Source organism: Geotrypetes seraphini, chromosome 18 (assembly GCF_902459505.1).
Source record: "Geotrypetes seraphini chromosome 18, aGeoSer1.1, whole genome shotgun sequence".
Taxonomy (NCBI): Eukaryota; Metazoa; Chordata; class Amphibia; order Gymnophiona; family Dermophiidae; genus Geotrypetes; species Geotrypetes seraphini.
The window spans coordinates 18,827,554-18,840,552 of record NC_047101.1 but is presented as its reverse complement, the minus strand read 5'-3'; the positions used below and the strand labels follow the sequence as shown (position 1 = coordinate 18,840,552).

Below are 12,999 nucleotides of genomic sequence, written 5' to 3'. Positions count from 1 at the left end.
ATTAGTTTGGTAGTTCCACTATCATCAGAGGTGAAGCTGGAAAATACATGGTGCTTTTAGCTGCTTGGTCCAAATTTGTGGCATGCACTCTCGGGTTATCAAAGAAGGTATGCTTCTTGAAATTCCATAAGCTAAAAAAGTTGCTGCTTTTTTAAAATTTTCTGCAGCTATATGGGATGGGATAAAGTAGTAGGAGAGGAGGAAGGAAAGGCACTCGGGGGTATTTTTATTAAAGTGTACTAATATATAGGTGTTTAGTGCATACAAAGTCCATTTTTGCATGCCTAGAAAATAGGGCAACTTCTAGTATTTTATTTTTAGGTTGTGCGCTAAGGTTTGCATTAGCACATGCAACTTGAAAAAATGAACAAAGGAGCACTTAGTGCCTCCCATATAAGGGGTACTAAGAGCTTCCACATCATGGATGTGTTAACCAATTAGCATTCGGTAATCAGCATGTCAGCTGGATAGCACATCTTTGCCCATTTTTTGCCCTGCATATCTCCTCCAGAAAATAAATACACAAAATTAATACCACGGACTTAACATCTGCAAACAAGTTAACTTATTGCAAAATGCTTTAAGGTAAGCATTTTTACATGTGCTAAGCATGCTTTAGGGCAGGGGTGTCCAACCTTTAGGCATCCCTGGGCCACATTGGCCAAAAAAAATGTTTCTGGGGCTGCACAAATGCGCAAACGCTGCAGCAGGACAGAGGAGGGAGCCGGCAAGACGGTAAACACCCGGGGGCAGCAGAGGAAAACACTGTTATCGCCCTCGACCAGGGCCGCACAAAATACTTCACGGGGCCGCATGCAGCCCTCGGGCCACAGGTTGGACACCCCTGCTTTAGGGCTTAACACACTTTAGTAGACATACCCCTAAGCTGGAGATGAGGAGTTTAGTAAAATGAATTTGATTTTTAATTTTTTTTTTTTTTTAATTCTAAACTGAGAGGCAGTGTATCAAAACAGCAAAAAGTGTTGAGGAGAAAATTGTCCTTGATGCTTAAGATATATTTTTAAAAATTAAAAATAATTTCCACCTCTGCCAGAAACCATAAATCTTGTATATGAGAATTTACATATGCTGTATTTTGGTTGAGTAAAAATACAAACTGTCCAGTATTATGTGTTAGAATTATTATTTTTTTTAAAACTTCTTTATTCATTTTAAATCAAACAACAAGTGTACACAATTATACCAGTTCGTAACAAACATATAACACTTGAAAATCTTATTCAAATAATCATAAAATATAAAAATTACCACCCATCCCACCCATCCACCCTCAATTATTATAAATAAACAAATTTCAAATGAATCATATCATATTAAAATATATAAATATTTCTCCCCCAAAACCACCCCCCAATAAATATATATACCTAACAAAGGAAAATGATGTTCACTTATTACAATAATTTTCTAATGGCCCCCAGATCTTTATGAAGTTATTATAATTACCTTTCTGTACAGCAATTGCTCTTTCCATTTTAAAAATATGACAAAGTGAATTCCACCAAAATGAATAATTAAGATTCATATAATTTTTCCAATTATTAGTAATGTGCTGAATTGCAACTCCTGTCATTATTAATAGAAGTTTGTTATTATAAGATGAAATTTGACTTTTTTTTCCTCAGAGCCATGCCAAACAGAATAGATACTAATAGATGCTGGCATTGTAATCTGGAAGCAGGGACATTGGATCATTTACTTTTTTACTGCAGCTGTATTAAAGTATTTTGCAAACCGAGGTTCCACTGTATATTGAAAACAGATTCCTTGTACTGCAGTTAGTTATTAAAAACAACAAAAGGGGCTTGGACATTTATTACAAATGGCAACTCGCAGTGAAAGCATAATTTAGTGTATGTTTGTACACAGCCATAACAAACACACAAATGTTAAGTTAAATACTCAGCAATAAATTTGGTTTAGGAATGGATGGTGTTGGTGTTGGCTCAAGTATTTCTCTTGTTTATATACACAAGAGAGAGATGTTGATTCAGGGCCAAATTTTCTCACTTTTCTTTAGAGAAAAATGTATTAGGAGGCTGTAATAGTAGTAAACTACTGGTTAAATGTGATGGGCCCTGATGATGGTGGGAAATCTTTTAGGATCTTGCCAGGTACTTGTGACCTGGATTGGCCACTGCTGGAAACAGGGTACTGGACCGTTGCTGTGTCTAAATATGGTGATGTTTATGTTTATTACACACTTGATATACTGCCTTTGAATCAAAAATCAAAGTGGTCTACAAATTTAAAAAAAAATTACTTCCCCCTTTTATAAAGCTGCATTAGCATTTTTTAATCACTGGCCACGGTGGTAAAAGATCCAGCGCTCCTAGGAATTCTGTGAGCATAGGAGCTTTTACCGCCATGGCTGGCGATAAAAAAGTGCTAACGCGCGGTGGGGATGTGTGTGTTAGGTACTTAATAAATCAGACCCATATTTAGGTAATTCTACTAGTGAAACACATTAGAAAAATATATTTAAGTATTATTATTATGAGAGTTCTTCAGATTCCTGCATTCTGTCACTAATAGAAATTATTATTATTATTTTTTTTTTTGCTTTTCATTATGTAGGATACTGAATTTCCTGGAGTTGTGGTGAGGCCGATTGGTGAATTCCGAAGCACCATTGATTACCAGTACCAGCTCTTGCGCTGTAATGTTGACCTTTTGAAAATTATTCAACTTGGTTTAACTTTCATGAATGAAAAGGGGGAATATCCTCCTGGGACTAACACTTGGCAGTTCAACTTCAAATTCAATCTGACGTAAGTAATTTATGAAAGAGCAGGGTTTCTGTTTGCTTATACTCTGTCAGAGCATAGGGTGCTGTCCACCTTCCCTCTCCTTACGAATTATAAGAGCAATGGTTGTTTTATTTTCTTTCATTTTTGTTTGGGTATTTTCCCCCAGGGTTTTAAAAAATCTTGAACAATTTTGTTGTGCATGTTTAATAATCTCCCTTGATTTTTATGAACATTGTAATATTTCACTTATTTTGATGTAACTTATTCCCCCACCCTTTTACAAAACTGTGTTTTTAGCACCAGATGGGCTGATTGTCCTGTTACGTGGTTTTGTTTAAAAAAAAAAAGAAAGGGGGGGTTAATTATAACAAACTCCCATCTTATATAAACTCTAAATAGTTTTTTTGGACTTAAGATATCAAACAGTGAATTTGGAGAGAAAGTTTAGAGTGATATGATTGGAAGAAAACATCTTTAGTTTCTTTGACAAGATGGTAAACTAAGGCATGGGTGGGCAGCCGATTGCGTTCCATCATTGAATTTTATGTGGCTTGCAAGACTATGATAAGTATACACAGCAAACATGATTAACTAGTTTTAGTTATTTTAAATACTGTTATCATTGGTTTGTAGAACTCTTACTCCTGGCGAAATTCAGCTGTCGGTTCCTGCCTGGTATCTCAATCTAGTTCTCTCGGTGCTCGTTCGTCCTCCATTTGTCGGTTCCTGCCTGGAATCTCAATCTAGTTCTCTCAGTGCTCTTTCGTCCTCCATTTGAGCCTCTCGACGCCTGTACGTTGAAGGACCTTACTCATAAGGCGGCTTTTTTGGTGGCCATTACTTTTGCGAGATGCGTTTCAGAACTGCAGGCCTTCTCTTGTAGGCCACCTTTCCTGGAATTCTCCAGGAAGCAGGTCGTGCTTCAGCTGGTTCCCTCCTGTTGCAGTTTCATATCAACCATCTGTGGTCCTCCCAGTCTTGGGCAGTTGGGAGGGCTCATTGGAGCAGAGGTGGTTGCGCAAGTTGGATGTCCGTAGGGTCCTTTGCTCTTATATTCAGTGGACCTAGGAGTTTCGTAAGTCAGATCTTTTTGTCCTCTTAGCAGGCCCTCGTAAGGGTATGGTGCTTCCAATGCTACCATTGCATGGTGGTTCAAGGAGGCTATCGCTTCGGCGTACCTTCTGCAAAGGAAGTTTGTTCCGGAATTTCTCAGAGCTCATTTCACTCGGGGTTAAGCAGCTTCTGTAAAACTGTGGTTTGGTCTTCTCTCCATACCTGTGTGTGATAGTTCTGTGTGTACATTCAGGCGCGTTGGGACGTGGTGTTTGGTGAGTGTGTTCTTGTGGTGGCCCTTTGGGGGTCCCACCCATGATGGGTACTGCTTTGGTACATCCCATCCGTTTCTGTGCCGGTCTGGAAGGACATTAAAGAAGGAGAAATTACTTGCTAATTTTCTTTCTTTTAGTCCCTCTAGACCAGCACAGACTTCACCCTGTTGTTTTGTTCAGTGTTTTTTGCGAAAGGCATGTTTTTTTTGCTGCGGGAGTTGATTGTTGTTGATTGTTAAGGGAGTTTGAAAGAGTAGCGGCATTTAATTTGACTGGTTTAGCTGGCGAACTGTGAGATGTTTCTGAAAGGTTCTTGTTATCAGTATCCATGTCTTCTCCATGTGAGTGTGGAGTTGGGATGTTATTGTTTCAGCCTAGTTCTTTTCTGCTTGGCTATTCGGTAAGACTGATTGTAATAGAGACTGCACAGCCCACTTGTACTGTACCAAAAGTTAGTGTCTCAGTCTCCACCTGCTGGCAGAGGAGCGTAAACCCATCTGTTTCAGTGAAGGTCTGGAGGGACTAAAAGAAAGAAAATTAGTAGATAAGGACTTAATTTCTCCTTAGTCCTATGTTTTATACCCTTTCTTAGCCAAAAATTACTAAGATCGCTCCTTACTACCCTCCAAAAAAAGACACACACAATTTATTGTGTTTCCACTTATTGTCATTGATGATAATTTATATAAGGTTAAATACAAATTATATTTAATTCACACATTTATTCAAAGCATTAATGCAACTCTAAGGGCCTCTTTTACGAAACCGTTTAGCGTGGGCTGCTGCGGTAATGGCCCCGAAGCTCATAGAGATTTAAAGGGCTTCAGGGCTGTTGCCGTGCGGTTTTGTAAAAGAGGGGGTAAGTGTGTAAAGTGTCTTGTTACGTGGACTTGCTTTGTGCCTTGCTATTGCTTTTTGCACAAGCTGATGTAAAATTGCTTGTATTTTCAGAGAAGATATGTACTCTCAGGATTCCATAGACCTCCTAGCAAACTCAGGGTTGCAGTTCCAGAAACATGAAGAAGAGGGTATAGACACCTTACACTTTGCAGAACTGCTCATGACTTCAGGGGTAGTTCTCTGCGACAACGTGAAGTGGCTTTCTTTCCACAGGTTGGTTTGCTTTGACTTTTCTTAGTTACTTGCACAATTCTAAATAGTTGGTTTTCTTAAATAAACATGTGCTTTAATTAGTAATATGTTTTCACCAATACTATGCAAACCCTGGAAGTAACAGCGTAAAACTGTAGATACTGAAAGTGTTTTGTCTTAATTTCCACACCTCTCTCTCCACGGTTTGAACTGTGGCTATCAGTTTTAACTATACCTCTCTTTCAAGCTTTTAGTTTCTGTTCAAGGAGACAGTCTTCATCAAGACCTTACACTGATTGGTGCAGTCTTACATTATTTTAAACAGATATGTTTTGGCTCCTTGAAATGCCAAGTTCCTTCCTAATACGAAAGCCAGTCTTAGATGGTTATTTCACTGCTTTTTAATATGCTTTTCTCTTTTCAGTGGATATGACTTTGGTTACATGGTGAAGCTACTGACAGACTCCCGACTGCCAGAGGAGGAACATGAGTTCTTTCATATCTTGAACCTTTTCTTTCCATCCATCTATGATGTCAAATACCTAATGAAGAGCTGCAAAAACCTTAAAGTATGTGGCTAGCAGTATTTTCAGGTTCTATTGCTGAAATTCTCCAGTTGAAGAAGAATGAACTACAGTGGTACTTTGGTTTACGAGCATAATCCGTTCCAGGATCATGCTCGTAATCCAAAACGCTCGCTTATCAAAGCAAAGTTCCCCATAGGCCTTAATGCAAACTCAGAAGATTCGTTCCACAACCAAAGTTTGCAGTGGTGGCCCAGGGGTGAGTACCTGCCTGCGGGTGCACGCAGGACGTCCTGCGTGCTTATACGTGGTGAGCGTGTTGTCGGGGCAGCGGCTAACTTAGGAGAGGAGAGTTGTGCGTGTGCTCATTCAGGATGGCGGCAGGCTTAGATGGGAGCCGGGAGGCGCTGACCGACAGCAGAGGCATTGGCCGAAGCGGGAGGGCAGCCGCACGGGGACTCCGAGGGTAGGAAGGCACCACTTTGGAATTGCTGCAGCACCTGCAGGAAGGTACTCGCCCCTGGGCCATCATTGCTGGGTGCTCGTTTATCTGGGCAGTGCTCGGTTTACGAGACAAAAGTTTGCTGAGTGTTTTGCTCGTCTTGCAAAACACTCGCAAACCGGTGCATTCGTAAACCGAAGTACCACTGTATATAGTAGGCGCCTTTGTTTTTTTTTTTCTTCACTCATTTTAACATGTAAAATTATGTGGTCCTTTTACTAAGGCGTGCTAACCAATTTAGCACATGCTAAGGCGCTCATTATATTTTATGGGCTCCTTAGCATTTAGCGCGCCTTAGTAAAAGGACTCCTATACTTCCAGTGCAATAGGTGAGACATTCTAGACAGATGGGTAATATCCCTATAGAGTTCCTATGAGCACTGGGAGCAACATGGAGCATTCAGCGCGGCTCACTGAGCTAATAACGGTTATCGCGGTTTAGTAAAAGGGAGGAAAGTTAGATGAGTTCTAAAGGTTTGTAATATTTATAAAAGATTCATGATTTTAAAAGTTTTCATGTCATCTTGTTTTTTTTGAATAAACGGTATCACAGTTATAAAGAATCAGTCTTCTTCAGCACCAATACAACTACAAAAGCTCTATACTATAGCATTAGTATTCTCTCTCCTCAAGAATTTCTGCATATTTTATCTATTTATTTATTAAAAAAAAAAATTATTCCGCTCCAGATCTAAGCGGATTAAACATAAAACAAATGTATTAAAAATTCACAAACTTTAACAAGTATAGTGGACTGTTAGTTGCAATTAGATTGCTCAGATAAATATAAAAATTATCTTCTATTACAATTGTCTACCTAGACCTCAATATTTAGCACCTTTTTGAAGGAGTTCACTCAAAGCAATATACAGCAAGAAGAAGTCAAACAATAGACAATTCTAGCAGTAAAAAAAATCCATATTATAATACAAAGTGTGGCATAGTACGTTACGACAATGTCAACCCAATGCATGATAAAACATTTTAATAGCGTAGGATGTAATCGGAGAAGGAGTATATAGATAGAAGAGAAAGAGTAGTAGGTTAGAAAATAAGTTACTAATTTGAAGAAAGTTTCATATGAGGCAAGGCTGGTGCTTGAAAATTCTCATCTATGTGGCAAGACAGATTGGGAAGGGCTGGCATTAGCTTTAACAGCTACTCCAGCACTGGGGCTGATGCAGGATAGGCTTCTATAGTCTGTGTCCTATATATGACAAGACAGATGCTTATTTTATACCACATTCAAATCATCTGAGTGCAGGTCTTGCTTATAGGGGGGTAGAGGAGGACATCTTATAGAGGAACTTAGTAAGTAAAATGAATTACTAAATGATGAGTGTGAAACTGCTGGGCAGACTGGATGGATCAAGTATTTAGGTCTTTAACTGCTCTCATTTACTGTGTTACTATCTAGAATATGAGTAGATAAACTAAACTTTTTTTTTTTAATAATTCTTTATTCATTTTTAAATCTTACAACAAGTGAATTACACATAATAAAACAATTTCATATATCACTTGTATTTACATTCAAATATTCTTATATAATATAATAAATACCCCCCTTTTTCTTCAATAATTCTATACCATATGAAAAATATTTCCACCCCAAACCCCCCCCCCCACATATATCTTACCCATGTGCTAAGATATCTGATCGTTCGAGTAATTAGTCAATGGCCCCCATATTTTCTTAAAATTATGAATATTCCCTTGTTGTAACTCTATCATCTTTTCCATCTTATATATGTGACAAACTGAATTCCACCAAAATGTATAATTTAACTTAGTATAATCTTTCCAATTTTGAGTAATTTGTTGCATGGCGACCCCTGTCAATATTAATAATAACTTGTTATTATTTGCAGAAATCGGACTCTGAGTTCTCATTGCTGTTCAAATAATATAGTGTCATATGAGAGTCCTACATGATTTTCTAATAATTTATTCATTTGGGGCCAAATTAGTTTCCAGAAAGCATTTATACAGGGACAAAAACTAAACTAAACTAAAGCTTAACTTTGTATACCAAGTCATCATTCTGAGAAGGCTCAACTCGGTTTACAGCAATTAAATAAACAGGGAATGATTTACAAATGATAAATAGAAGATAATAGCAAAATTTCAAAAGAATTAATTTTCAAACTGTTTGGCAAATAGAGTAGTTTATAAAGATTTACGGAAAAATTGAAATGAACTGGAACTCCTTAAAAAAAAAGGGGAGATCATTCCAGAGTTGAGAGAATTTAAAGACCAAAGATTGACTGAAGATCTTGACTGTAATCCCATTTTTTGAAGGGAGAGTTTAAATTGTTGGCTACCTCTTGCAAAGGAGAATCGGTAAACATTCCAAAATAAAGGAATAAGAGGATTAAAGATACCATGTAGAATTTTAAAAGAAATACAAGCGCATTTAAATTGAATTCTAAAATAAACCGGGAGCCAATGAAGACTCTGAAGCAAAGGGGCCACAAGGTCAAATTTATGTTTTCCAAAGATCAGTTTCGAAGCAGTATTCTGAATTAATTGTAATCTATGAAGACAAATTTTTGTAATGCCGAGGTAGATAGCGTTACAGTAACCAAGACGAGATAATAGAATTGATTGGACTAAGATAGAAAAATGACGGTGATGAAAAAGATGTCTAACCTTCCTCAGCATTCACAAACTAAAGAAGCATTTCTTGACCAAGGAATTTATTTGGTCCTTAAAGGAAAGAGAGGGATCAAAAAGGACTCCCAATATCTTAGCAGATAATTGAATTGCATTGCTATAGTATGTGCAGTCAAGTGTGTGTGTGAGACCATCAAATTAGTTACTTCTATTAAAGGCCTGGATGAAGAGTCAAGCTTTCACTTGCTTCCTGAAGTAGAAATAGTCTTGTATTAAGCGAAGCCTTTCAGGGAGTGCATTCCAGTGTGTGGAGAAGGTAGGATCAGAGGCTGCATGTACAATGGTTTAATGAGCACTTGCCTGGGCAGTGACTGCTAACTTTCCTGGGAATATGGTAACAAATGTTTTGCCGTCTTGTTTAAATAGTAGGCGTTGAACTCGGCAGAAGAATAATTTCAGGTCTATAAGTGATGCACAGAACCAATCTCTTATGCTTTCCAGGGCGGTCTCCAGGAAGTTGCTGATCAGCTGGATTTGCAACGAATTGGTCGACAACATCAAGCAGGGTCAGATTCCTTGCTCACAGGCATGGCATTCTTCAGGATGAAAGAGGTGTGCACCCAAAAATACAGAGTTGCAATAGGAAACTCAGAGTAAATTACTTAGCAATATAATATATTTTTTTAGTACTTGCTTGTATATTGTCCACTTTAAAACTAACAAATCGGTGTAATTTGTCCTCCTTAGCTGCTATTGACTTGCTTGCTTATAGAACTGATCTGTTCAATATTATAAAAATTTACCTTATATACTCGAATATAAGATGAGATTTTTGGGCCAAAAAAATGGAGCAAAAAAGGGGGTCTCTTCTTGTATTTGGGTTAGCGCCCCCCCGGACTTTTTGCAAGCCTCCACTGGGCCTGCTGTATGACCTGGTGGACTGAGACAGGAGGGATCCCTCCCGTCTCTTGTCCCGGCCAAGTCTGACAATTTTTTTACCTCCCTCCCACCTCCTCCTGCATACCTTTTTTGAAGCCTTGGTGGTCCAGTGGTGTACTGGGCAGGAATGAGCTTTCTGTGCTCCTGCCTCACACTGAGCATCTCTGAATGGCTGCTGCAAGTTCTTGCGGTCCGGTGATATACCAGGCAGGAGTGAGCTTTTTGAACTCCTGTCCAGCGCTGAGCCGCTTGCTGAATGGCTGCTACCAGTTTTCATGGGACTCGTGAGAGCTGGCAGCAGCCATTCAGGGAGTGGCTCAGGGCTGGGCAGGAGTGCTGAAAGCTCGCTCATGCCTGGTACATCACCGGACCGCACTGCTGGACCACCACAGATTCAAAAAGGTACGTGGGGAGAGGCGGGAGGGAGGTAAAAAATTGTCAGAGTTGGCCAGGACAGGAAATCTGAGGGATCTCTCCTGTCCCAGCCTACCACTAGTCACAAAGTCATATGGCAGGCTTGGAGGAGGTCTGCAGGATATCAGGAGAGAGGGGGGACAGGGAACAGGCCAGGGAGGTGGGACAGGTGTAGAGCGTGGCAGGGAGTGAGGTGGGACAGGGTGGAGAGATTGGCTGGGTGCAGATCCTGGCAGAGCACATGAATATTAACCCCTGGCTTATATTCGAGTCAACATTTTTTTTCCTCCTTTTTTGGGGTAAAAGGGTACCCTGACATTCGAATTGTTTTATATTCAAGTATATATGGTAGATATCTTGCTGTACAACTCTAGCTATATGTGACACTATTTTGCATATTATGTTTACTGCTTTTTGATTTTTGCATATGTGCGTATGGCTTCCATTTCTAATTTTTCAGTTATGCATACAAAAAAGCCTAAAATAATTCATGTTCACGTAGCATACTACTTACTATTATTTTAGATTACTTATCGATCTCCACGACAGCGCTCGTCACTGTTTAATTTTGCTCACTTTTTATTTGTGAAGCTCAAAGACCCTAACTACTTGATTTAGTGAAGAACAATGTCCTTCAAATTGGCAACAACTGAGGAGAAGGGGTGTGATATTTTGACTCAAGAGATGAGTTGTTAGCTCCAATGAAATTTGCCAAGAATTGATTCCAGTTAATCCATCAAGGTGAGAAGAACCCCAGATTTCTAGCCATCACTAAAGATTCTGCTAGTCGTAGCATGGATATGGCCATGACTTAATGCTTGCCATCACTGGATGCAGAGTTTGTGGCTTCAGAACATAACTTTCTGTAGACTGTACCCAAAATATCTTCAGGCCTTTCAAAACTAGTGATACCAAACCTAAGAGACATAAAAAGCTTTTTCCAAGCCTCATTAGTGCAATATCATGATTTCTTGACCAGAGCCAGGTCAGTGAAGATGCATTCAAATATCAGCAAAAGTGATGTCTCAAAATATTATGACCTGTTAAGAAAAGAATAAAGAGCAATGGAACCTGTTCCGATTGTTTTTTTTAGTTTGCTAGAATCCAAAAGACTTGAGCCTTTTTAATTTCATGGAATAAAAAGAGGAGTGGCTTAGTGGTGAGCTTACGGATGATGTGGATGGGCCATTCAGCCTTTGTCTGCCATCAAGTTTCTGGAGAAATGCGCACTGTGTTAGAAGGAACACAACATTACAGAATTACACTCGGCAGATAGGAAGCTGCAAAGAGAAACTTTAATTGGATCAAGCAATAACAAGTATTTAATCTTAGCATTGTAGCATGATCATAGACAGACACAGTTTAGAAAGATTTAAAATATGTTATAGAAAGAGAAATAAGGACTGACTTAATTGGACCCCATCTCTGAACATAGCAAGCATGTGCATCATATCAGTAATATACACAGTAGTTTAGCTGAGCCTTAGTTTAGGCTTGAGTTGACTATAATGTGAAATAAATAATTGGAATTGTTTAAGCTTATGAAAACCAAATTGCTGTAAGTTTACTTATAAAAAGAAAGTGGAAAAAAAGTCCTTCAGTACACAAGTAACTGTATAAGCCCACTTTGTTAATAATTAATTCCAGTGCAATAAGTGAGATGTTCTAGGCTGTAGGGTTATTTCCCTTTAGCTGCATAGTGCAGAAGGAATCCACTCTGCCTCTATAGTACTTCACTGGGCTGTTTAGCTCCCTCTACAGTTCTTTCCTTCTGCACGCATGGCTGCAGTTGTGTGTGTTGTGCTCTCCCCATTTTATTATTTTTAATTCTATGTAATTTCATCCCCTTTTCGGGTATTTCAGTGCTTGGAGCAATTTTGAAGCTCCGCCTGCTTGTAAATTCAGATTCTAGTCTGTAACTGATAGGCCGATCCCCCCGGGTACCTGTTAGCCAGCCTTTTCTCGAGCTCAGGGCCATCCCTGAGGTAGTCTCACCTTCTATTAATTGAGCGCAGGCTGTTTGGCGTCCTTAGGTTTGGCAGGTTCTCACAAAGTGCCAGCAGCAGCGTTGTGCTTCCGACCGTCCTGGTGCACATCTGATGGTCTGCAGGGGCGGAGGTGTAGTCGAACATTGGAGTCTGACTGGCAGCCTGAAGTTCAGCTTTGTGAAGCATTCTCAGCATTGTGGCAGTGATCTTAAGCATCCAGCTATTGTGAAAAAGCTGTAAGCAAGTTCCAGCACTGATTGTCTAAACAGGTCAAAGTGAGTAAAGGCTGACAATCGGGAGGTTGGAAAAGTGGGGTTTGGGTGGTTTCTGATTGTTCCCCTGTGCTTATATATATTAATTCATGTAAACCTTTTTTTTTCCTTCTCTTCCTATATTTTAAGTTCTTGTAAACCGTGCCGAGCTCCACATCAGTGGAGATGATACGGTATATAAACTTAAGGTTTAGTTTAGTTTAGTTTCTCCTCCCTAAAAATCCTACAGTCGCTGATTTTGTAGTTCGGGAAGTGTAAAAAAAAAAATAACGCAATTTTGGCATGAATTTTGTGCCGGTGACCATCTTGGATTGTTAGCGATCTTTTTTTCTTTAGCTCCCTGCTTTCTCAAAACTTTGATTTTGGCCTGGAAAACTGCAGGGATGGAGTCCTTAAGCCCTCATGTGGATTCTTGCCAGGATTGTGCAATATTTGCGGTTTTAGAGCGTTTTTGTTCCATGTGTTGTGTGGTGCAGCCGGTGGGGTGGGGGGAGGGGCACAACGGCTGGAAAGAATTTGTGTATATGTTTTAATTTATGGGGAGTAGTTTCTG

General features: G+C 39.4%; 1 protein-coding gene across 5 annotated transcripts in view; it reads left to right on the top strand.

Annotated features, from left to right (window-relative positions):
* CNOT8 (CCR4-NOT transcription complex subunit 8) overlaps positions 1-12,999 on the top strand; it is a 40,609-nt gene that overhangs the window by 5,727 nt on the left and 21,883 nt on the right. For 3 of the 5 annotated variants that reach the window (XR_004537487.1, XM_033927109.1, XM_033927111.1), the window contains exons 3-6: positions 2,599-2,792; positions 5,051-5,212; positions 5,616-5,760; positions 9,335-9,445. Coding sequence is in view for 3 of the 5 variants with exons in the window: in XM_033927109.1 (XP_033783000.1) it covers positions 2,599-2,792; positions 5,051-5,212; positions 5,616-5,760; positions 9,335-9,445 (612 nt within the window). In the remaining 2 variants the exon portion in view is untranslated. Of the gene's footprint in view, positions 1-2,598; positions 2,793-5,050; positions 5,213-5,615; positions 5,761-9,334; positions 9,446-10,777; positions 11,261-12,999 lie in introns of those variants that run through there. The other 2 variants (XR_004537488.1, XM_033927110.1) reach the window with 2 other exon arrangements.